The 25,962-nt window shown below is 43.0% G+C and overlaps 2 protein-coding genes across 2 annotated transcripts; one reads left to right on the top strand and one right to left on the bottom strand.

The window, feature by feature from the left end:
* The first annotated feature begins 1,888 nt into the window (after positions 1-1,888).
* Positions 1,889-18,980, top strand: LOC124127683. The gene is made up of 7 exons (XM_046491086.2): positions 1,889-2,032; positions 7,293-7,362; positions 13,553-13,699; positions 14,323-14,424; positions 17,466-17,631; positions 18,455-18,484; positions 18,857-18,980. Exons 2-7 carry the CDS (start codon positions 7,309-7,311, stop codon positions 18,934-18,936), a joined length of 579 nt encoding a protein of 192 aa, XP_046347042.1. The 5' UTR covers positions 1,889-2,032; positions 7,293-7,308; the 3' UTR covers positions 18,937-18,980.
* Positions 18,981-20,915: 1,935 nt separating this feature from the next.
* On the bottom strand, positions 20,916-23,227 carry LOC125379351. Its single transcript, XM_048395750.1, has 2 exons — positions 23,138-23,227; positions 20,916-22,027 (listed from the first exon to the last, which is right to left on the bottom strand). Exons 1-2 carry the CDS (start codon positions 23,204-23,206, stop codon positions 21,770-21,772), a joined length of 327 nt encoding a protein of 108 aa, XP_048251707.1. The 5' UTR covers positions 23,207-23,227; the 3' UTR covers positions 20,916-21,769.
* Positions 23,228-25,962: the final 2,735 nt, after the last annotated feature.

The following is a 25,962-nucleotide window of genomic DNA, read 5'->3' as shown; positions in this document are numbered from 1 at the left end:
TGTGTATGTTACCTCGGACCTCCACCAGGTGTATATGTATATGTTACCTAAGACCACCACCAGGTGTATATGTGTATGTTACCTCGGACCTCCACCAGGTGTATATGTGTATGTTACCTGATACCTCCACCAGGTATATATGTGTATGTTACCTCGGACCTCCACCAGGTATACATGTATATGTTACCTGAGACCTCCACCAGGTATATATGTGTATGTAACCTGAGACCTCAACCAGGTATATATGTGTATGTAACCTGAGACCTCCACCAGGTATATATGTGTATGTAACCTGAGACCTCCACCAGGTATATATGTGTATGTAACCTGAGACCTCCACCAGGTATATATGTGTATGTTATCTGAGACCTCCACCAGGTATATATGTATATGTTACCTGAGACCTCCACCAGGTATATATGTGTATGTAACCTGAGACCACCACCAGGTATATATGTGTATGTTACCTGATACCTCCACCAGGTATATATGTGTATGTTACCTGATACCTCCACCAGGTATATATATGTATGTTACCTGATACCTCCACCAGGTGTATATGTGTATGTTACCTCGGACCCTCAGCAGGTATATATGTGTATGTTACCTGATACCTCTACCAGGTATATATGTGTATGTTACCTGATACCTCCACCAGGTATATATGTGTATGTTACCTCAGACCTCAACCAGGTTTATATGTGTTTGTTACCTGAGACCTCCACCAGGTGTATATGTGTATGTTACCTCGGACCCCCACCAGGTATATATGTGTATGTTACCTGAGACCTCTACCAGGTATATATGTGTATGTTACCTGAGACCTCCACCAGGTATATATGTGTATGTTACCTGAGACCTCCAACAGGTATATATGTGTATGTTACCTCGGACCTCCACCAGGTGTATATGTGTATGTTACCTAAGACCTCCACCAGGTATATATGTGTATGTTACCTGAGACCTCCACCAGGTGTATATGTGTATGTTACCTGAGACCTCCACCAGGTATATATGTGTATGTTACCTCGGACCTCCACCAGGTTTACATGTGTATGCAACCTCGGACCTCCACCAGGTGTATATGTGTATGTTACCTCGGAGCTCCACCAGGTGTATATGTACATTTGGAGGTCATTTTCAAATTTGATGCATCAGTGACATAAATGATGTCTGATACAAATCCTTATTTTGACCATAAATTTTAGTACTGTGCGTGAATGTGTTTGTGATGGGTGACACCGGCGGAGCAGGACACGATTACCTTTTCGTTGATGCCTTGTATCATCAGTATTGGAAAGGGATTAATAAACACACGACTATGTTAGTCAATCGTACAGTGAATTCCACTTTCTTAATGATTATTCATTACTTGATGCATATTTAACTTTAGATCAAGAAAGAACATTCATGTTCATCCACATTAACAGTATGAGATGGGGAATTTAGACTATTGTTTCTATGTTATACATTGAGAGGATGGTTCAGCCTAAAGTCACAACTGTCACCTGAATGCTTCATCATCAGAACTCGGGCCCGGACAAGCACGTGATCAGATTCTGCTAAGCGTTGTTACTACCATTCCCTGGAAATACATAACGATTCCCCAAAAGTAATCTTCTCACTTCATGGTGCGTTGCTTAAACTGTAAATTTGAAATTGCATCTGTGAATCTGAAAGTAATTCCCAAGAGGTCAAACCACTGACCTGTGGGTTATATAGCCTCTCTTTCTGATTGGATGACAGTATTTGAAACACGCAACACAAACGTATAATAAATTTAGCTACATCCCTAAGCTGTCAGAAAAATGCAGTGAACGTATCAGATAACGTTGCGAATGCTGCTTTTCTGTGAAGATTTATGAGGATAAGTGCCTTTACATGATTGTATTTGTTTATGAAATACATAATCCTCTGAAGCGTACATTTGAACAGTGAGGTGAGAACACGTGGAGCTTTGTTATATAAGCTGGCAAGGAACTCGGTAGGACAGAAGCTCCAACGGTGTGGATCGCTGAACTATCAAGTCTAGGTAAATATTTCTGCCACCATTTGCCGTATATGTTCTATATGTAAATGTCCGCTATGTGACACAACGAATAGGGGAACTTTTGTTCCGCTGTTATTGGGTTTGAAACTACAGACCGACGTTGAGAGTTTTGTCCAACTAGATTAACATCCAGATCTGTATCTGTGATATCCAAGAAATATTGCTAATGGCCATTCCTAACCCAGGATATTAACTCGCTAAGTACTCTCAGGCAACTCTTAGGTAAGCTGTTGGGGACCAGTAGTTTAAGCGTTGGCTCGTCGCGACAAAAACCCAGGCTCGGCTCATTTTGTAAAACAAGGTGTGTTGTAGCTCCGTCACTCAGAAACTAAATATCGGGGTCAAATGGAGCTGTGTGGTGTCCCTCTGTTACACACAAAGTACATGACAGGATCAGGTGGTGCTATGTGGTGTCCCTCTGTTACTCACAAAGTAAATGACAGGGTCAAATGGTCCTATGTGGTGTCCCTTTGTTACTCACAATGTAAATGACAGGATCAGATGATGCCATGTGGTGTCCCTCTTTTACTCACAAAGTAAATGACAGGATCAGACAGAGCTATGTGGTGTCCCTCTATTACTCATAAAGTAAATGACAGGGTCAAATGGTGCTGTGTGGTGTCCTTCTGTTACTCACAATGTAAATGACAGGATCAGATGGTCCTATGTGGTGTCCCTTTGTTACTCACAATGTAAATGACAGGATCAGATGATGCCATGTGGTGTCCCTCTTTTACTCACAAAGTAAATGACAGGATCAGACAGAGCTATGTGGTGTCCCTCTATTACTCATAAAGTAAATGACAGGGTCAGATGATGCCATGTGGTGTCCCTCTGTTACTCACAAAGTAAATGACAGGATCAGATGATGCCATGTGGTGTCCCTCTGTTACTCACAAAGTAAATGACAGGATCAGGTGGTGCTATGTGGTGTCCCTCTGTTACTCACAAAGTAAATGACAGGATCAGGTGGTGCTATGTGATGTCCCTCTGTTACTCACAAAGTAAATGACAGGATCAGGTGGTGCTATGTGATGTCCCTCTGTTACACACAAAGTAAATGACAGGGTCAGGTGGTGCTATGTGGTGTCCCTCTGTTACTCACAAAGTAAATGACAGGATCAGGTGGTGCTATGTGATGTCCCTCTGTTACTCACAAAGTAAATGACAGGATCAGGTGGTGCTATGTGGTGTCCCTCTGTTACTCACAATGTAAATGACAGGATCAGATGATGCTGTGTGGTGTCCCTCTGTTACTCATAAAGTAAATGACAGGGTCAAATGGTGCCATGTGGTGTCCCTCTGTTACTCACAAAGTAAATGACAGGATCAGATGGTGCTGTGTGGTGTCCCTCTGTTACTCATAAAGTAAATGACAGGGTCAAATGGTGCCATGTGGTGTCCCTCTGTTACTCACAAAGTAAATGACAGGATCAGATGATGCTGTGTGGTGTCCCTCTGTTACTCACTAGGTAAATGATAGGATCAGATGGTGTTATGTGGTGTCCCTCTGTTACTCACAATGTAAATGACAGGATCAAATGGTACTGTGTGGTGTCCCTCTGTTACTCATAAAGTAAATGACAGGGTCAAATGGTACTGTGTGGTGTCCCTCTGTTACTCACAATGTACATGACAGGGTCAAATGGTGCTGTGTGGTGTCCCTCTGTTACTCACAATGTACATGACAGGGTCAAATGGTACTGTGTGGTGTCCCTCTGTTACTCACAATGTACATGACAGGGTCAGATGGTGCTATGTGGTGTCCCTCTGTTACTCACAAAGTCCATGACAGGATCAGATGGTGCCATGTGGTGTCCCTCTGTTACTCACAATGTAAATGACAGGATCAGATGATGCCATGTGGTGTCCCTCTGTTACTCACAATGTAAATGACAGGATCAGATGATGCCATGTGGTGTCCCTCTGTTACTCACAAAGTACATGACAGGGTCAGATGGTGCCATGTGGTGTCCCTCTGTTACTCACAAAGTACATGACAGGGTCAGATGGTGCTATGTGGTGTCCCTCTGTTACTCACAAAGTAAATGGCAGGATCAGATAGTGCTATGTGGTGTCCCTCTGTTACTCACAAAGTAAATGACAGGATCAGACAGAGCTATGTGGTGTCCCTCTGTTACTCACAAAGTACATGACAGGGTCAGATGGTGCTATGTGGTGTCCCTCTGTTACTCACAAAGTAAATGGCAGGATCAGATGGTGCTATGTGGTGTCCCTCTGTTACTCACAAAGTAAATGACAGGATCAGACAGAGCTATGTGGTTTCCCTCTGTTACTCACAAAGTACATGACAGGGTCAGATGGTGCTATGTGGTGTCCCTCTGTTACTCACAAAGTAAATGGCAGGGTCAGATGGTGCTATGTGGTGTCCCTCTGTTACTCACAAAGTACATGACAGGGTCAGATGGTGCTATGTGGTGTCCCTCTGTTACTCACAAAGTACATGACAGGGTCAGATGGTGCTATGTGGTGTCCCTCTGTTACTCACAAAGTAAATGACAGGATCAGATGGTGCTGTGTGGTGTCCCTCTGTTACTCACAAAGTAAATGACAGGATCAGATGATGCTGTGTGGTGTCCCTCTGTTACTCATAATGTAAATGACAGGATCAGATGATGCAATGTGGTGTCCCTCTGTTACTCACAATGTACATGACAGGATCAGATGGTGTTATATGGTGTCCCTCTGTTACTCACTAAGTAAATGGCAGGATCAGATGGTGCTATGTGGTGTCCCTCTGTTACTCACAATGTAAATGACAGGATCAGATGATGCCATGTGGTGGACCTCTGTTACTCACAATGTAAATGACAGGATCAGATGGTGCAATGTGGTGTCCCTCTGTTACTCACAAAGTAAATGACAGGATCAGATGGTGCTATGTGGTGTCCCTCTGTTACTCATAATGTAAATGACAGGATCAGATGATGCCATGTGGTGTCCCTCTGTTACTCACAATGTAAATGACAGGATCAGATGATGCCATGTGGTGTCCCTCTGTTACTCACAAAGTACATGACAGGGTCAGATGGTGCCATGTGGTGTCCCTCTGTTACTCACAATGTAAATGACAGGATCAGATGATGCCATGTGGTGTCCCTCTGTTACTCACAATGTACATGACAGGATCAGATGATGCCATGTGGTGTCCCTCTGTTACTCACAAAGTACATGACAGGGTCAGATGGTGCCATATGGTGTCCCTCTGTTACTCACAAAGTACATGACAGGGTCAGATGGTGCTATGTGGTGTCCCTCTGTTACTCACAAAGTAAATGGCAGGATCAGATAGTGCTATGTGGTGTCCCTCTGTTACTCACAAAGAAAATGACAGGATCAGACAGAGCTATGTGGTGTCCCTCTGTTACTCACAAAGTACATGACAGGGTCAGATGGTGCTATGTGGTGTCCCTCTGTTACTCACAAAGTAAATGGCAGGATCAGATGGTGATATGTGGTGTCCCTCTGTTACTCACAAAGTAAATGACAGGATCAGACAGAGCTATGTGGTGTCCCTCTGTTACTCACAAAGTACATGACAGGGTCAGATGGTGCTATGTGGTGTCCCTCTGTTACTCACAAAGTAAATGGCAGGGTCAGATGGTGCTATGTGGTGTCCCTCTGTTACTCACAAAGTACATGACAGGGTCACTTGGTGCTATGTGGTGTCCCTCTATTACTCACAAAGTAAATGACAGGGTCAGATGGTGCTATGTGGTGTCCCTCTGTTACTCACAAAGTACATGACAGGATCAGATGGTGGTGTGTGGTGTCCCTCTGTTACTCATAAAGTAAATGACAGGATCAGATGATGCCATGTGGTGTCCCTCTGTTACTCACAATGTAAATGACAGGATCAGATGATGCAATGTGGTGTCCCTCTGTTACTCACAATGTACATGACAGGATCAGATGGTGTTATATGGTGTCCCTCTGTTACTCACTAAGTAAATGGCAGGATCAGATGGTGCTATGTGGTGTCCCTCTGTTACTCACAATGTAAATGACAGGATCAGATGATGCCATGTGGTGTCCCTCTGTTACTCACAATGTAAATGACAGGATCAGATGGTGCAATGTGGTGTCCCTCTGTTACTCACAAAGTAAATGACAGGATCAGATGGTGCTATGTGGTGTCCCTCTGTTACTCACAATGTAAATGACAGGATCAGATGATGCCATGTGGTGTCCCTCTGTTACTCACAATGTAAATGACAGGATCAGATGATGCAATGTGGTGTCCCTCTGTTACTCACAAAGTACATGACAGGGTCAGATGGTGCTATGTGGTGTCCCTCTGTTACTCACAAAGTACATGACAGGATCAGATGATGCCATGTGGTGTCCCTCTGTTACTCACAATGTAAATGACAGGATCAGATGATGCCATGTGGTGTCCCTCTGTTACTCACAATGTAAATGACAGGATCAGATGATGCCATGTGGTGTCCCTCTGTTACTCACAATGTAAATGACAGGATCAGATGATGCCATGTGGTGTCCCTCTGTTACTCACAATGTAAATGACAGGGTCAAATGGTGCTGTGTGGTGTCCCTCTGTTACTCACAATGTAAATGACAGGGTCAGATGGTGCTATGTGGTGTCCCTCTGTTACTCACAAAGTACATGACAGGATCAGACAGAGCTATGTGGTGTCCCTCTGTTACTCACAAAGTAAATGACAGGGTCAGATGGTACTGTGTGGTGTCCCTCTGTTACTCACAATGTAAATGACAGGATCAGATGGTGCTATGTGGTGTCCCTCTGTTACTCACAAAGTACATGACAGGATCAGATGATGTCATGTGGGATCCCTCTGTTACTCATAAAGTAAATGACAGGATCAGATGGTGCTATGTGGTGTCCCTCTGTTACTCACAATGTAAATGACAGGATCAGATGATGCCATGTGGTGTCCCTCTGTTCCTCATAAAGTAAATGACAGGATCAGATGGTGCTATGTGGTGTCCCTCTGTTACTCACAAAGTACATGACAGGATCAGATGATGCCATGTGGTGTCCCTCTGTTACTCATAAAGTAAATGACAGGGTCAAATGGTGCTGTGTGGTGTCCCTCTGTCACTTAATAAATGATAACTGATCAAATCAAACAAACAACAAATACAACAATTACCTTATTATCTGAAAACTATGTTGTTGTTTAATGTACACTTCCTATTTTAAGAATATAGGAATGACATATGCATATTATTTCCTCAGACACCTGCAAGTCGCCATGTTTGCTGTCGCCCTCGTCATCCTGTTTCTACACGGAACCGGAGCAACAGAGGTGAGAACCTGCCTCTAATTTTACTGTGATAATAGTGTGGATCATACTCCAGTATTCCATGACATCTTCATTATATAGCCCAGAAAGTTCATGATGCCATGTATTTTGCTCAGAAAGTTCATGATGCCATGTGTTTTGCCCAGAAAGTTCATGATGCCATATGTTTTGCCCAGAAACTTAATGATGCCATGTGTTTTGCCCAGAATGTTCATGATGCCATATGTTTTGCTCAGAAAGTTCCTGATGCCATATGTTTTGCCCAGAATGTTCCTGATGCCATGTGTTTTGCCCAGAATGTTCATGGCACTGTATTCTTATAGCCAAGTATTCCATGACTCTGTATGTTATAGCCTTGTATTCCATGACAATGTATGTTATACCCCAGTATCCATAGACACTGTATGTTATACCCAAGTATTCCATGACTCTATATGTTATGGCCCCGTAGTACATGAAACTGTACGTTTTATAGAGATTATTATGTGTGTCATACCGATTGTACCTGGTGAGTGTCAGAATTCTTAAAGCGATAACAATACGTTCTGTATAGCCCATTATTTCTAAATACTTTTGAGCTCCCCTTTGGAAAAAATAACCTGATCACGACCGTCGTGTTAGAAAACCCACAAAACATCTTCAGCCATGACGTCGTTTCTGGTGTTACGTCATTCCATCCTCCCGTCCTGTGCATGAACTGATATGTGCAGGTGTACACATACGATTTATACGAACTCGGTATGTCCAGCCCTACGGGTAATAAAGTCCAGTATGTTCATGGCACTGTACTTTACGTGTATAACCCTGAATATTTTGACACTGTATGTATTGGCTCAGTGTGTCGATGACACTGTACTTAACGTGTATAACCCTGAATATTTTAACACTGTATGTAATGGCTCAGTGTGTCGATGACACTGTACTTAACGTGTATAACCCTGAATATTTTGACACTGTATGTAATGGCTCAGTGTGTCGATGACACTGTATGTTACATGTATAACCCTGAGTATTTTGACACTGTATGTAATGGCTCAGTGTGTCGATGACACTGTATGTTACATGTATAGCCCTGAATATTTTGACACTGTATGTAATGGCGAGTGTGTGAATGACACTGTGTGTTACATGTACAGCCCTGAATATTTTGACACTGTATGTAATGGCTCAGTGTTGATGACAGTGTATGTTACATGTATAGCCCTGAATATTTTGACACTGTCTGTAATGGCTCAGTGTGTCGATGACACTGTATGTTACATCTATAGCCCTGAATATTTTTGACACTGTATGTAATGGCTCAGGGTGCGAATGACACTGTAAAGTGTAGCCACCTATTATCAATACAAATTATGTACTATTCAAGTTTGTTAACGACTGTGAATGTTAAAGCGTAGTATGTTCACTACAAAGTATGTTATACTCCAGTATATTCACGAATCTGTATGTTCTGGCCAACAAGGTTCATGACACTGGATGTTATACCAGATTAGCCCCCGTATCTTCACACAACTGTATGATATACCCCAATATGTCCAATGCACTGTATAATATAGGCCAGCATGTTCACGTACCTGTGTGTTATAACCCTATGTGTTATAAGCCTGTGTTATAACCCTATGTGTTATAACCATGTATGTTATAACCCTGTATGTTCAAGGCACGATATGTTATGCCCCACTAGACCCCAGCAGTTTCACTGAATGTTATATCCTGGTAGGTCCATTGCACTGTATATTATAGCCCAATATGTTCACGGCACTATATGTTATACCCCAGGAGGCACATTGTACTGTACATAATAGGTCAGTTTTTTTAGGACACTGTATATTATAGCCCATATGTTCACGGCACTATATGTTATACCCCAGGAGGCACATTGTACTGTACATAATAGGTCAGTTTTTTTAGGACACTGTATATTATAGCCCATATGTTCACGGCACTATATGTTATACCCTAGGAGGCACATTGTACTGTACATAATAGGTCAGTTTATTGATGACACTGTATATCACAGCCCAGTATGTGATGAGTGGGTGGGTGAGTATAGTTTTACGCAGCTTTTAGCATTATTCCAGCAATATCACAGCGGGGGACACCGGGAAATGGGCTTCACACATTATACCCGTGTGGGGAAAAGCCCTATGTTCGATCTAATGTATAACATAGTCCAGTATGTGTGCTGTACTCTATATTAGAGCCCAACATGTTCACGCAAATGTATGACATAACCCAGTTTGTTTACTGCACTGTATATTGTACCCCAGAAGGTCCATTGAACTGTATATTATAGCCCAGTATGTTTAGTCCAGTGTGTTACAGCCAAATATGTTAACAACAATATATGATATACGTCAGTACATTCACTAAAGTTTCTTGTTTCCCAGTATTTTCACGTAACTGTACGTTATAGCCTAGCGTCTTCACGCCCTGTACGTCATAGCCCAGCTTGTTCACGCCACTGTACGTTATAGCCCAGCTTGTTCACGCCCTGTACGTTATAGCCGAGCTTGTTCACGCTACTGTACGTTATAGCCCAGCTTGTTCACGCCACTGTACGTTATAGCCGAGCTTGTTCACGCCACTGTACGTTATAGCCCAGCTTGTTCACGCCACTGTACGTTATAGTCCAGGTTGTTCATACCCGGTACGTTATAGCCCTGCTTGTTCACGCCCTGTACTTTATAGCCCAGTTTGTTCACACCCTGTACGTTATAGCCCAGCTTGTTCGCGCCACTGTAAGTTATAGCCCAGCGTCTTCACGCTCTGTACGTTATAGCCCAGCTTGTTCACGCCACTGTACGTTATAGCCCAGCTTGTTCACGCCACTGTACGTTATAACCCAGCCTGTTCATGCCACTGTACGTTATAGCCCAGCTTGTTCACGCCCTGTACGTTATACCCCAGCGTGTTCACGTCACCGAACGTTATAGCCCAGCTTGTTCACGCTAATGTACGTTATAGCCCAGCTTGTTGGCGCCACTGTACGTTATAGCCCAGCTTGTTCACGCCACTGTACGTTATAGCCCTGCTTGTTCACGCCACTGTACGTTATCTCCCAGCTTGTTCGCGCCACTGTACGTTATAGCCCAGCTTGTTCAAGGCACTGTACGTTATCTCCCAGCTTGTTCACGGCACTGTACGTTATAGCCCAGCTTGTTCACGCCCTGTACGCTATAGCCCAGCTTGTCCAGGCCTTGTACGTTATAGTCCAGCTTGTTCACGCCACTGTACGTTATAGTCCAGGTTGTTCACGCCCTGTACGCTATAGCCCTGCTTGTTCACGCCCTGTACTTTATAGCCCAGTTTGTTCACGCCCTGTACGTTATAGCCCTGCTTGTTCACGCCACTGTACGTTATAGTCAAGCGTCTTCACGCCCTGTACTTTATAGCCCAGCGTGTTCACGCCACTTACGTTATAACCCAGCTTGTTCACGCCCTGTACGTTATAGCCCAGCTTGTTCACACCACTGTACGTTATAGCCCAGCTTGTTCACGCCACTGTACATTATAGCCCAGCTTGTTCACACCACTGTACGTTATAGCCCAGCGTGTTCACGTCACTGTACGTTATAGCCAAGCGTATTCACGCCACTGTACGTAGAGATACTGACCAAACCTCCCCTAATTGATTCTTAAACACAAAGCTTTTTAAACACGAATTGTCTGGAATGTTCTCTGAATATTCTCAGCCTATGACAAACTCAACAACGGTTGTTCCGTTCATCCAAACTCACCCAAAGCCATGTCCGGTACTAGCGTGGGTTGTGCTTCTGCATTTTGAGCCAGTCGTTTGAAGTGCTGTTAATGAATGAATATGCGTTGTGTGGCACTTAATGGTCTCCAGCCAAGTTCAGTCCATGCTCTTTCACTTGGAATAATCCGTGTCCTGGACATTTGGACCTATTTGTGCTGTACATCCGCTACCTCACCTTGTCTAACTGGAACACCAGCATATTGGCGATTGTTTTGTGCCTGATCACATGATAGAACTCTTTTGAAAAGCGTGCATTCAGCTAGATTTCCAAAGCAGATCACCCACTAACGTTTGTGGATTTAGAGTTTTGTCCCTTACCTTAAGCTGTGATAAGAGTTGGACATGGGATTACCTCCCCTAGAGCACTGATATAAATTAAGTGGATAAAACGCGCCAAATGAATTATATTTCATTCTGTGTGTTATAGCCCAGGATGTCCAAAGAACTGTTTGTTCAGGACACTGTACACCATTTCCTAGTTTATTGAGGAGACTACATTATAGCCTAGAACAGTTTTAGCCTGTTCAGGACACTGTGCACCATTTCCTAGTTTATTGAGGAGACTACATTATAGCCTAGAACAGTTTTAGCCTGTTCAGGACACTGTGCATCATTTCCTAGTTTATTGAGGAGACTACATTATAGCCTAGAACAGTTTTAGCCTGTTCAGGACACTGTGCATCATTTCCTAGTTTATTGAGGAGACTACATTATAGCCTAGAACAGTTTTAGCCTGTTCAGGACACTGTGCATCATTTCCTAGTTTTTTGAGGAGACTACATTATAGCCTAGAACAGTTTTAGCCTGTTCAGGACACTGTGCATCATTTCCTAGTTTATTGAGGAGACTACATTATAGCCTAGAACAGTTTTAGCCTGTTCAGGACACTGTGCATCATTTCCTAGTTTATTGAGGAGACTACATTATAGCCTAGAACAGTTTTAGCCTGTTCAGGACACTGTGCATCATTTCCTAGTTTATTGAGGAGACTACATTATAGCCTAGAACAGTTTTAGCCTGTTCAGGACACTGTGCATCATTTCCTAGTTTATTGAGGAGACTACATTATAGCCTAGAACAGTTTTAGCCTGTTCAGGACACTGTGCATCATTTCCTAGTTTATTGAGGAGACTACATTATAGCCTAGAACAGTTTTAGCCTGTTCAGGACACTGTGCATCATATCCTATAGTATGTTCAGGGCACTGTGCGTTATATCCTTGCATGTTCAGGACACCGTGTGTTATATCCTAGCATGCTCAGGACACTGTGCATTAAATCCTGACATGTTCAGGACACTGTGCATCATATCCTAAAGTATGTTCAGGGCACTGTGCGTTATATCCTGGCATGTTCAGGACACTGTGCATTTTATCCTGACATGTTCAGGACACCATGCGTTATATCCTGACATGTTCAGGACACCGTGTGTTATATCCTAGCATGTTCAGGACACTGTGTGTTATATGGTAGCATGTTCAGGACACTGTGTGTTATATCCTGACATGTTCAGGACACTGTGTGTTATATCCTGGCATGTTCGGGACACTGTGTGTTATATCCCAGTATGTTCAAGACACTGTGCATTATATCCTGACATGTTCAGGACACTTTGTGTTATATGGTAGCATGTTCAGGACACTGTATGTTATATCCTGTCATATTCAGGACACTGTGCCTTATATCATTGCATGTTCAGGACACTGTATGTTATATCCTAGTATGCTCAGGACACTGTGCATTTCATCCTGACATGTTCAGGACACTGTGCATTATATCCTTGCATGTTCAGGACACTTTGTGTTATATGGTAGCATGTTCAGGACACTGTATGTTATATCCTGTCATATTCAGGACACTGTGCCTTATATCATTGCATGTTCAGGACACTGTATGTTATATCCTAGTATGTTCAGGACACTGTGTATTTCATCCTGACATGTTCAGGACACTGTGCATTATATCCTGGCATGTTCAGGACACTGTGTGTTATATCCCAGTATGTTCAGGACACTGTGCCTTATATCCTTGCATGTTCAGGACACTGTGTGTTATATGGTAGCATGTTCAGGACACTGTGTGTTATATCCTGACATGTTCAGGACACTGTGTGTTATATCCTGACATGTTCAGGACACTGTGCATTATATCCTTGCATGTTCAGGACACTGTGCATTATATCCTGGCATGTTCAGGACACTGTGTGATATATCCCAGTATCTTCAGGACACTGTGCCTTATATCCTTGCATGTTCAGGACACTGTGTGTTATATCCTGACATGTTCAGGGCACTGTGTGTTATATCCTGACATGTTCAGGACACTGTGTGTTATATCCTGACATGTTCAGGACACTGTGTGTTATATCCTGACATGTTCAGGACACTGTGTGTTATATGCTGTCATGTTCAGAACACTTTGTGTTATATCCTAGTATGCCCAAGGATCCGTGACGGCCGGTGATGAAGTTGTCCCCATGGACATCGAACTGCACGACAAGAGTATGATAACCTACCCAGGAACTCCTGATCCTCCTCAAGACTGCTACAAAAAGTCGATCAACTACCACGACTTTACAAAGGTAAATGACATATATCTATTCCGGTTGATGTGTGTAATGACATGAATAATAGCCGCTATACTTTCCCATCTGAACGCCTCCGTGGTCTAGTGGTAGAGCGTCCGCCCGGAGAGCGGAAAGTCCGGGGTTCGATCCCCGGCCGCGTCATACCAAAAGACGTTAAAAGATGGTACTTGTTGTTACCCTGTCTGGCGCTCGGCATTAAGGGGCTAAAACAAGGACTGGTCAGCTCGGAGTTAGTATACTGTGTCTGAGTGGGGTATTCATGTTAAACTGAGGCATGGTATCTCAGTGAGCTAGCGCTATAAATCGGCATCAGTCCGGACTAGTACAAGCAGCCACGCAAACACGTGCATGCACGTCGCTATATAAGTGCAATAATCTTGGACGCGACGTTAAACCCCATTTCACCTCACCTCACCTTATTTCCCATCTGTTACTCTCGGGACGTATGATGGGTAAGGAATGTAATACAATCTTGGTTATTATGAGAATGAATATGAATTGAAACAGATCATTTAACAACTTGTAACTAAGATAAAATTAACCAATTTGAAATTCAGAGACGGTAATCACTATTTGAGATAACCAACTGAAATGTTTCTTTCACTGTATGTTTGCAGGGCTTGGTGGCTATGAAGATCGAGAAAAAGAACACGTGTTTTGTCAAACCATCTGACGAGACATACGAAGACATAAAGAAGGTCGTAGATCGTATCAAAAAGGTATATTATATTGATAACTAATACAACATGTGTTGTGCGGTATTTTATACCATTGCATATTCGCCCTGATACTATTTCTAGGATTGTCGGGGGCACGGGTGGCCCAGTCGTCTTAGGCGCCGCGATTCGCTTTGCAGAGTTGCGTCCCTTTAAGTTCGTTATAAGCGTAGTTTACTGTATCTCTTTAAGAAGACGTTTCATTATTTTCAGTAGACTAACTCTGATAATCCCTGGTTCATTGCACTGTGGGGAGTAGGGGGGCCCAGTCGTCAAAGGCGCCGCGAATCGCTGTGCAGAGTTGCGTCCCTTGGGCACGCCGGAAACCTATGATCGTGGGTTCGAATCCCGGTTCGCCCCGATTATGTTTCTAGGTTTGTCAGCACCATACCCGTGCTCGTGGGTTTCAACGAAGTAGTAAACGTCTGAGAGCTGCATCACTTCGGGCTTTCCTCCCACATTAAGCTGACAAGCCGCGATATAACTGGAATACTGTTAAAAGCGGCGTTAAACCCAACTCACTCACTCACTCTAGGCTTGTCACCACCAAATCAGTGCTCATGGGTTTCATCAAAGAGGTTCAAATGTGTAGGACTTGCATGGCTTCGAGTTTTCTCATGCATCAAGGTGAGACGACGCGATAGAACTGAAATATTGTGACTGCCACGTTATGATACTGAATAACATTTATCTAACCCATGTATCATATCCTTTTTATCTAAAGCGTCTTTCAATGTAAATATAAATGTAAACGTAAAAGTAAATGTAAAATGTAAATGTAATGTTTCCGCTGATTTAAATATTTGTTTCCCATACGGGAAGAGAGATGCGGGTTGGTGCGTCCAAGGGAGGTAACAGTTTCGTTTGCATCTGATTGGCTGTTCAGAAATGCCGTCATTTGATTGGTTGCCGGAACTTCTTTGCTCATTCGTTGATAAATTCAGTCATCTTTTTTCCAAATCACACACACACACGAGGCTTTCATATTTACAACACCCAAAAGTTTGCTCAATATATATTATTTTTTCCCAATTAGGATAATCATTTACACATGTTTCCAACGCTTATGGCATATAACAAACTTATAAATCGATAGGAGTTTAAAGAAACCAATTTTCCTTTAAGACTGGTCTGCTACCTCGTAGTACTACATGGGACGTAAACAAACATGGCAACATTCATGACACTATATGTTTCGAAACAAGCCATGACAATTGATATTGACAAATTCTTTGAGGATAACGTAAATGTCAACACAATTAAACATGAAAGTTGATAAACTGAATTAGCAACGCCCAGCATAAAACATCCCTCCGTTTGAACTGATGATGTTATGCAATAATATGGGTCTGACAAGCTCAGGGAGGTTTGGAGCGACATTTGAAGCGGAAAAACTATGGCTTTTCTCTTTCAGATTCCACAGAATTTTCTAAATTAAGGGATGTCATTAAGTCTAAAGGTGAAATGGGGTTCAACGTCGCGTCCAAGATTATTGCATTTATATGGCGACGTGCATGCACGTATCCGTATATGTGTGTGTGTGTGTGGCTGCTTGTACAGGTCCGGACTAATGCCAATTCATAGTGCTAGCTCACTGAGATACCATGCCTCAGTTTAACATGAATACCACACTCAGACACAGTATACTGACTCCAAGCCGACCAGTCCTTTTCAGCCCCTTCATGCCGAGCGCCAGTGCCATCTTTTAACGTCTTTTGGTATGACGCGGCCGGGAATCGAACCCCGGATCTTCCGCTCTCCCGGCGGACGCTCTTCCACTAGACCACGGAGGCGGTCATTAAGTCTAAAACCAAATCCTTAAAGAAACAGGGGAACCTCATAGATTTTGCTATCACTGACGATGAAATACAACAACTAAAATATGAAGGCTAACTCGGAACCCCTATCGATACGTTATGGTAAACAACACCACAATTTCCGGTTTGAGGTCAAATACTCCACATAGAATGATGACTTAGGGGGAAGGCATGGTGAAACGCGATTCCGAGAATCATGATTATCTTGAGTATGTGGGATGGCAAACAAAAAATCTTGAACCGGTGTCGACCCCCGGTTGTTGGTGCTGTCACGCCTAGAGCCCAGGCCCAACCAGGTGATGTCGAATGTTGGTTAGTTGGTTTGTTGTTTAACGCCATACTCAGCAATATTCCAGCTTTATGACGGCGGTTTGTAACTAATCGAGTCTGGACCAGACAATCCAGTGATTAATATCATGAGCATCGATCCACGCAATTGGGATCGATGACATGCATCAACCAAGTCAGCGAGCCTGATCACCCGATCCCGTTAGTCGCCTCTTAAGACAACCATAGTCGCCTTTTGCGGCAAGCATGGGTTGCTGAAGACCTATTCTACCCCGGATCTTCACGGGTCCCTCGTAAGTTGCCCGGGCACTGTGTGCAAGCTGTGCCGAGACTTGTGAGTAAGCAATTTGTCTTACATGACAATCCGATTTATCTGGCAACGAACACCAGAAGGTGTCCAAAATATGGAGAAGCTTTGTCGATATAAACCATGGTTTCAAAAGCCAATTTGTTCTCTGACAAACGCATCAGTAACAATAGTGCACGAAAACACGAGTCACTTTCTAGTAAGGGCATCTGGGCTAATCAAATAATGCAAGTTACTGGTCACAATTACATCAATTCAAAAAACGCACACTCGCAAATCACCGAGAGTCAATACCGCGGAATTTCCAACATTCTATCAAGTTACGATGCACTGAATGACCCCGGCAGTTGCTGAGTGTATGGTCGTGAACTCCTCTCGTATCAACAAAAACATTCTCGTACATGTACGCTTAAATAAAACCTGATATTGAACTGATCCACATATTGATCTGTTCAAAATGTCAACGATACATTGAACAGGTTGTGATGATGCGAATTCATGACATAGCTGTGTTAATTTACTGATGATCCTTCACTATTCTTGAGTAGTATATCATGTTTGGGCTTAAATTGCATAGTGACTGATATCATTTTGTTTATCCCATATTTATCCTCTCCTATATACTCCTGCAGGGAGAAACAGCACCAAAGGCTCAAGCTACGGAGGAATGGATCGTCCCCGATACACCGTTACCTTCTGGCGAAGTTGAGGAGAAAGTGGGAAAAAGGATCGCTAACTTCTGTAACGGTTGCAAAGTGCATGTCCTCAGGGATGGCAAAGTCGTTCGGGCTGCTGAAGGTAGCCAGTTTTCAGATCAATGTTCAAATGAAAACGGTTTGTTTCTAACACATATACATGGTCTATTCTGATCTAGCAGGGGCACACGTTTATTTGGCTGAGACGGTTTACCGTAGATGTTGATATCCATGTACCATTGTGCATCATGCATCCTATATCGTCAAAGAATATTTACATACAGTAAACTACGGTTATAACGAACACGCTTATAACGAACTGACGGATGTAACAAACTTACTTTTTTTGTCCCGATTATTTGCTGTACTTATGCTGTATATATGCTTATAACGAACTACGGTAATAACTAACTACGGTTATAACGAACTACGGTTATAACGAACTACGGTTATAACGAACTGAAATTAGCAGTCCCTTTAAGTTCGTTATAAGCGTAGTTTACTGTATCTCTTTAAGAAGACGTTTCATTATTTTCAGTAGACTAACTCTGATAATCCCTGGTTCATTGCACTGTGGGGAGTAGGGGGGCCCAGTCGTCAAAGGCGCCGCGAATCGCTGTGCAAAGTTGCGTCCCGTGGGTTCGCCAGAATCCTATGATTGTGGGTTCGAATCTCGGTTCGCCCCAATTATGTTTCTAGGTTTGTCAGCACCATACCCGTGCTCGTGGGTTTCGGCGAAGTGGTAAACGTCTGAGCCCTTCATCACTTCGGGCTTTCCTCCCACATTAAGCTGACATGCCGTGATATAACTGGAATACTGTTAAAAGGGGCATTAAACCCAACTCACTCACTCAGCCATTGCTGTGTTTGTTTGTTTGTACAGTGTGCAAATGTTGAACACAAATAAACACCAGCTATCATTTCAGATGTGCCCAGATTAACTAGGCAGGGAAAAGGTAGGTACATAGTTTCACCCGGAAGTATGTTTTGTTTGTTTGTTTGTTGTTTAACGGCGCACTCGGCAATATTCCAGCTTTGTGGCCACGGTCTGTAAATAATCTTGTCTGGACCAGACAATCCAATGATTGACATCGTGAGCATCGATCCACGCAATTGTGATACGGTGACATGCATTCAACCGGAAGTTATATAGAAGACAATATACAATATACAATTTGATCTCATAGGACTGACCGTGGAATGCATTGTGCTCATCGAATTTTCGTTCTCTGTGAGGTATACTGTCAATAGGCATTCGTGAACGTGTTTAAAGTTGTGAATATTATTTATACTAACACAAAAAAATGTATTCTGTCTCATTTCTCCAGCTGTCAAGAGGCTGTCAAAGAGTAAGAGATGGGGCTCGTGGTGCGTGTTCTGCTGGGGATGTAAAGCTCGAGGAAAATAATGAATTATATCTGACGACGAAATACATGTGCACTGCAAACTGAATTTGCTGTTGTGTTTTATGTTGCTTTTTATAATATAAAAAACACGGCCGTGGTCTTGTGGTAAAGCGTCCGCCCGGAGAGCAGAAGGTCCGGGTTCGATCCCTGGCCGCGTCATACCAAAAGACCTTAAAATGTGGTACTTGTTGTGACCCTGTCTGGCGCTCGGCATTAAGGGGCTAAAACAAGGACTGGTCACTCAGACACAGTATACTGACTCCGAGCCGACCGGTCCTTGTTTTAGCAGCTTAATACCGAGCGCCAGACAGGGTCACAACAAGTACCATCTTTTAACGTCTTTTGGCATGACGCGGTCGAGGTTCGAACCCCAAGACCTTCCGCTCTCCGCGCGGACGCTCTGCCATTAGACCGAGGAGGCGGTGAGGTCATAATGGTATGGGGTGGTATCACAATGACTGGCCAAATTGTCCGTGGTAGAGTCACAGGTCAATGCTATCGGGCTATTGCATGGTTCCATTTGCACAACGTGATGATAATGCACGTCCTCATGGTTGTGTCGACCGCCTCCGTGGTCTCGTGGTAGAGCGTCCGCCCGGAGAGCGGAAGGTCCGGGGTCCGATCCCCGACCGCGTCATACAAAAAGACGTTAAAAGATGGTACTTGTTGTTACCCTGTCTGGCGCTCGGCATTAAGGGGCTTGACAAGGACTGGTCGGCTCGGAGTCAGTATACTGTGTCTGAGTTGGGATTCATGTTAAACTGCGGCATGGTATCTCAGTGTGCTAGCACTATAAATCGGCATCAGTCCGGACTAGTACAAGCAGCCACACACGTGCATACACGTCGCTGTATAAGTGCAATAATCTTGGACGCGACGTTAAACCCCATGTCACCTCACCTCACCATGGTTGTGACCCGACTCTTCCAACAGCAAAGTATTCATGTCACTCAATGCCAGCATTCAGTCCTGACCTCTACCACATTGAACACGCCACGGACGTCATTGGCAGACGTGTACGGCAGCGTCAAATTCCAAACACCACACAATGAACTCGGTGGTGCTCTCACTGATGAGTGGAACAACATGAGTCAAGCTGACATTGGTCGGCTTATCAGCAGCTTGCCTCGACGCATTCGTGCATGTCTGGCCAAAAGAGGTTTTATCAGATATTGGTGAAGGCTGTAAAATAATCTTCACGAACTAGTGCACCACCATTTCATCACACCAACCATTTCATCCCAGTAGATGTGCCCGCCTTCTCCCCAGCAGATACCATCATACCATTTACATGTACCAACACAATATAGTTAAGAAGATATGTCTTCATGATTCCCACTGTCCCGTGTCAAGGGTTGCAAATGTGGTGTCTGGTCCTAGCCGCTGAAACAGTACTGCAGTCATTATGTTGAACAACAAGTTGTCGTTCTTTTCTACGTTAAACAGGGGCGGTCGGCTAGCCTAGTGGTTAAAGCGTTCGCTCGTCACGCCGAAGACCCGGGTTCGATTACCGACATTGGTACAATGTGTGAAGCCCATTTCTGGTGTCCCCCGCCGTGATATTGCTGGAATATTGCTAAAAGCGGCGTAAAACCATACTCACTCACTCACTCTACGTTAAACATCATGCAGGTTTATGATGCGCCGCAGAAACACTATTGATTGGACATATATTGGTAAAGTATTAGTTATACAGACTGAATATCCCCACAGACAAACAAACGGTGGTCCACACTGGAGGACTATGTAAACATGAGTTTAGAAATCGTGGATTGATTACAATACATATTGATAATACAACGACGGCATGTAAAATGTCTAATGATTGATGTCATGACAAGTGATGTCTCGAACTTGGGATGGCGTCACATATTTTATATGGTCATGATATATTTAACTTAATGAGATTTCAGTGATACAGAAACACTATGCCATGTCGTCCATTTGTAACCTTTGTTGTGTATTTCATGTATTTCAGTAGAGTCGCGTTGCCACTATCCTGGCGGATCTCGATCCTTGTGTGGTCCATGATTATAAAAAAGAGTTTTAAGTCACGTTGCCACAATCCTGGCGGATCTCGATCCTTGTGTGGTCCATGATTATAAAAAAGAGTTTTAAGTCACGTTGCCACTATCCTGGCGGATCTCGATCCTTGTGTGGTCCATGATTATAAAAAAAGAGTTTTAAGTCACGTTACCACTATCCCGGCGGATCCCGATCCTTGTGTGGTCCATGATTATGAAAAGAGTTTTAAGTCACGTTGCCGCTATCCTGGCGGATCCCAAATCTGTGTGGTCCATGATTATGAAAAGTGCTTTGAGGCACGTTGCCTCTATCCTGGCGGATCTCAATCCTTGTGTGGTCCATGATTATGAAAAGTGCTTTAAGGCACGTTGCCACTATCCTGGCGGATCTCAATCCTTGTGTCGGCCATGCGTTGGGTTGCAAGCACAAATGAATAGAGATTAAAATCAGTTCATTGGGTGTAGCTGATAGTATTGAACGTCATTCGCGCTGACCCTTTCATAAAAGTCGAAAGAAGAAAGGGCAGGACTACACCTCCCAATGGCTTCAATACGGCTCATTGTGCAGCCAGCCAACACGACAGGTGTTAGTCAATGGCAAACTGTTGTAACATGATATGATGTGTGTTTGTTATCTAACGCCGCTGTATGATTGTGGGCTATGCAATAGATTGTAGAGCGTCATAAACAAATCATTCAACAATCAGTAGCAGTATTTTGAACATGAGGCAACATGTCGGTGATATATGTACATGTAGGTTGCTGGCTATGTCATCAACACAGTTCGTCTCTGTCCCATCATGGAAACAATTCAGCGCATGTAGCTGCGGGATAGTCCTTCAAAAAACTGCCGTAGTCTCTTCACTGACACGTTGCGGTTGATGATGAGCTGAGACCTCTTCACTTCAACTTGGACAAAGCGTCGCTTCTCAAAATACTCAATGAGACGTGTTGTTGCACCGACACAGGCACACATCTTTTCACTATAGCATGCATAATTCATGTTGATTGTGCGCAGCAGAGTGACCTCAGTTGTATGGAGTGTAATACTCTCACGGGACGTGTTTGCCTGTATGAGGAAAGTCGTAAATAGATTCAGTCAAACAGCAGGAAACAAACTGACTTTCAAAGATGTTACTCTACATCGACTAAAATGGTTAACAAGCAATAATTATGACATAGCCTGGTAATATAGTCAGGTCAAAATAAAACGATGTATCATATTGGAAATGACATAGTCCAATGGAATATTGATACAGTTGGGTTGAGCGAGAAAATTTTATTTAACGCCTCAAGCTGCAATATTTCAGCTATTTCACATCGGTCTCTACATAACTGAGTCTGGACCAGAGAAATCATTGGCTGATCGCATGAGCGAAGAGCCACGCCATCAGGTTGTGATAACACGCAGTCAGCCAACTTACGAGCCTATTTTCTCGCTTCCTCTCAGCTGGTCAGTAAATATTGGACAGTAAACTACGTTTATAACGAACACGCTTATAACGAACTGACGGATATAACGAACTTACTTTTTTGTCCCGACTATCTGCTGTATTATGCTGTAGATATGCTTATAACGAACTACGGTTATAACGAACTAAGATTTGTGGTCCCTTTCAGTTCGTTATAACCGTAGTTTACTGTATACTTGGACTTTACTGCTCTGATCCCCACAGGGAATGGTGACAGATAGATGTACAGATGATCACTTTCACGCTAATCTTACCAGGATATGCAGCTTCCGTGGTCTAGTGGTATAGCATCCGCCCGGAGTGCGGAAGGTCCGGGGTTCGATCCCCGGTGTGTCATACAAAAAGACGTTAAAAGTTGTTACTTCTTGTTACCCTCTCTGGCGCTCGGCATTAAGGGGCTAAACAAGGACCGGTCGGCTCGGAGTCAGTATACTGTGTCTGAGTGGGGTATTCATGTTAAACTGCGGCAGGTATCTAAGTGGGCTAGGACTATATATCGGCATAAGTCCGAACTATACACACGTGCATGCACGTAGCTATATATATATATATCTTGGACGCGACGTTAAACCTAATTTGACCTTAGCTCACCTTACCAGGATAACTGTAAAGCGATATATGTTAAACTATCATACTTACCTCATACAATTACAGTACCACTACTATTCTCTGCGCTTCTGTGCAGTGTAAAAGAACGTGTTACTTACCCACAACAAAACAACTACTACTCCGCAGACCAGCTCATCCCAGAATGCATTGATAAGCGGCAGTGTCATAGTAAGTCGATTGCCTATGGATCTGCACGGTGTGGAGGTGTGCGGCGTGCCGTGTCACAGTGACCCGGCTATTCAGGAGTCCACACCATGACAGTGGGTCACACAGATAGAGACACGTTCTGATCAAAACAAGGGCATAGCTCAGATACGTCGCGGCCTGTTTTTATGAATGTATAGTTTGAAATGTGAATGCGTGTGGCTCTTCCTCTTTCCTTTTTTGTCTCAGGTGCATGGCGTGATTATAATGAGGTGAGGTGAAATGGGGTTTAACGTCGCGTCCAAGATTATTGCACTTATATAGCGACGTGCATGTGTGTGTGTGGCTGCTTGTACTTGTCCGGACTGATGCCGATTTATTGTCCTAGCTCACTGAGATACCATGCCGCAGTTTAACATGAATACCCCGCTCAGACACAGTATACTGACTCCGAGCCGACCAGTCCCAGTTTTAGCCCCTTAATGCCGAGCGCGAGACAGGGTTACAACAAGTATCATCTTTTAACGTCTTTTGGTATGACGCGGCCGGGGATCGAAGCCCGGACCTTCCGCTCTCTCAGATACCTACAATACATTTTTAAACATGAGATACATATAATTTCTTTAAAGTTAAATCATGTATCTAAATTGTAAATTAGAAGGATTAAAATTATACACCCGATATTTTTCGAATTTGTTTCGTTTGGAGAGAGAAGTAGTGACAGTATAGACTGGTATTTGATGGGTGCAAACAGGTGTCGAGTCGCTGTCTCAGATGGCTCTAATTTCGTAGCTCTAAAGATCACGACGGCGATACAGACCGTGAAGTAGTTTGTCTCACAGTCCCTGAACCATATTATTTTCCCTTCCGCCCAGGCCTTACTGAAATGCTATAGCCCCAAATGAAACACCCCCAGATGTTCAACAGGTTCAGGCTGAAATTTCCATCTCACTTGGGCTCCTTTTAAATTTAAATATAGTTTCTCGTTTTAACCAAAATAATATATTTTCAGAGACTAAGCGTTAGTCTAACCGTGAAGTACAACTATCCAACAGATCCCATGCATGTCTATATTTCAGACTCTCCATGATGCTATCGATATGTATGAAAAGAGAAATGAATTAAATATTACAGCACTGGTGAATAGGTTAAATGCTCATGTCAGCGTCGATCCTACTATATCCTTTTGCGCAAAATACATATATACTGATGAATTAACGTTGTAATACTACGCAAATATATGTCCAGATGTATACATCAGTTTCATCTCGTGATCTTTTTCGTGCGTTTAGCTCTCATTCTACGGGGTGTTACATCACACCAGAAAGCCAGGTCCAAATTCAAGTCATAATTTCATGGTCTGTCTTGTATGTTGGAAACCAATATCGCAATATGGCTGAATATTGCTAAACGTGGTATTTACCCGATTACTCACATAATTATTCCAGTTTCTTCATGCACTTTCTACAATCATCTACGATCACTATCTATAAGGAGGTATATCTATATTCATCCAAATGTCCATACATATATGTCCACATACATATGTAATTAAGCAAGTCCCACATTCTTCCTTAAAAGATAAATGCTAAGCATTTCCTCTGTATGTATTTATATATGTTAATATCGTTTTTATGTCAACGCTGATGCAATGAACGTACCACAGACCTGATGCTAGAAAAGACATCTAATCTCTGAAATGAACATTTTTTACAGAAAAAAACAGTTGTTAAACAAAAGTTATAAAATATAATAAAAAGGAGCCAAGAGACTTTCTTCATTTTGCCAAATTTTGGGCTGTATTGGACATATTTGTTTCGGGGTCTGTATGACAGACAAACCTAATGCTTTTAAGTATAAAGATAAGTAAGTCCAGCTGTTGCATATATTCAAATATGTTTGTGATTAACCCGACCTTGAAAAATATTGAAGGATGAGTGATAACTATTTATGTCATTATTTCAAATTAAAATGATAGCACATCAGGAAATCAGGGCACTTTAATATACGTATCTTGTTAGCCCAATAGTGTTTTAAGTAAGAGCAACATGTATATCGAGAGTAAAGGTTTGGTGCGTGACTTATCACACATTACTGTCAGAAAGTGTGCATATTCTGTTTATCAGCAATATACAATGTATGACATAAGGCGATGCATGCGGGTAAATACGATTTACTTCAGAACTAGTATAGATTACTTTAGGTAAGGGGAAATGTATGTTATAAACAGAACTTTGGATTTCGGCAAGCTTCGTGCTCAGGGGGTTGTTTGGGCGGGTTCAAAGGATTCGGGCTTGGGCTTTGTGTTGGACGTGTAGACGGCATTTCTAGGTTTGACGTATCAATGGCCAAACTGATGTCTGATGCAATTCTCTTTTTTGACTTGTGCCATGTGTTTCCGTGCCTTTCGGGTGATCAATTGGCTTGCCTTTGCGTGTGTTTGTGGCGGGCGCCACTAGTGGATCGGGATGAGCTCGCCTTTTGGCGAGCACCAAGTGTCATCATTTTATAAGGTGAATAATGAAACATGCATTCTCCTGGTGTTGTCGGAATCGTGCAGTTGGCGCTACGTTTGGCAAGAGTTTCTTGTGGTGATGGAACGGCTTTTGTCGTTTTTGTCAACTGATAAACATGTGATATAATGTCAGTGTATATGGTCATGTAATTAAGAAACAAACCGCGAGTGGGAGTTGTTTACTGTACACAACGACCACGACTCGTTTATTTCTTATATGAGATACCAACATTACGTACAGTCTCTTTAAGGGTGTTAAATTAG

The sequence above is a fragment of the Haliotis rufescens genome, unplaced genomic scaffold (assembly GCF_023055435.1).
Source record: "Haliotis rufescens isolate VD_foot unplaced genomic scaffold, xgHalRufe1.0.p SCAF_14, whole genome shotgun sequence".
NCBI lineage: Eukaryota > Metazoa > Mollusca > Gastropoda > Lepetellida > Haliotidae > Haliotis > Haliotis rufescens.
This window is presented reverse-complemented; position numbering and strand designations above follow the sequence as displayed.

What these genes read in the sequence shown, in the direction of transcription:
- LOC124127683 (XM_046491086.2), top strand. Translation starts at nt 7,309, where the DNA reads ATGTTTGCTGTCGCCCTCGTCATCCTGTTTCTACACGGAACCGGAGCA. An exon ending in ACGGAACCGGAGCAACAGAG is followed by an intron (nt 7,363 to 13,552) that starts GTGAGAACCTGC and finishes GTTATATCCTAG; the next exon opens with TATGCCCAAGGATCCGTGAC. An exon ending in AGTCGTTCGGGCTGCTGAAG is followed by an intron (nt 17,632 to 18,454) that starts GTAGCCAGTTTT and finishes CTATCATTTCAG; the next exon opens with ATGTGCCCAGATTAACTAGG.
- LOC125379351 (XM_048395750.1), bottom strand. Translation starts at nt 23,206, where the DNA reads ATGACACTGCCGCTTATCAATGCATTCTGGGATGAGCTGGTCTGCGGA. An exon ending in TAGTAGTTGTTTTGTTGTGG is followed by an intron (nt 22,028 to 23,137) that starts GTAAGTAACACG and finishes TTCCTCATACAG; the next exon opens with GCAAACACGTCCCGTGAGAG.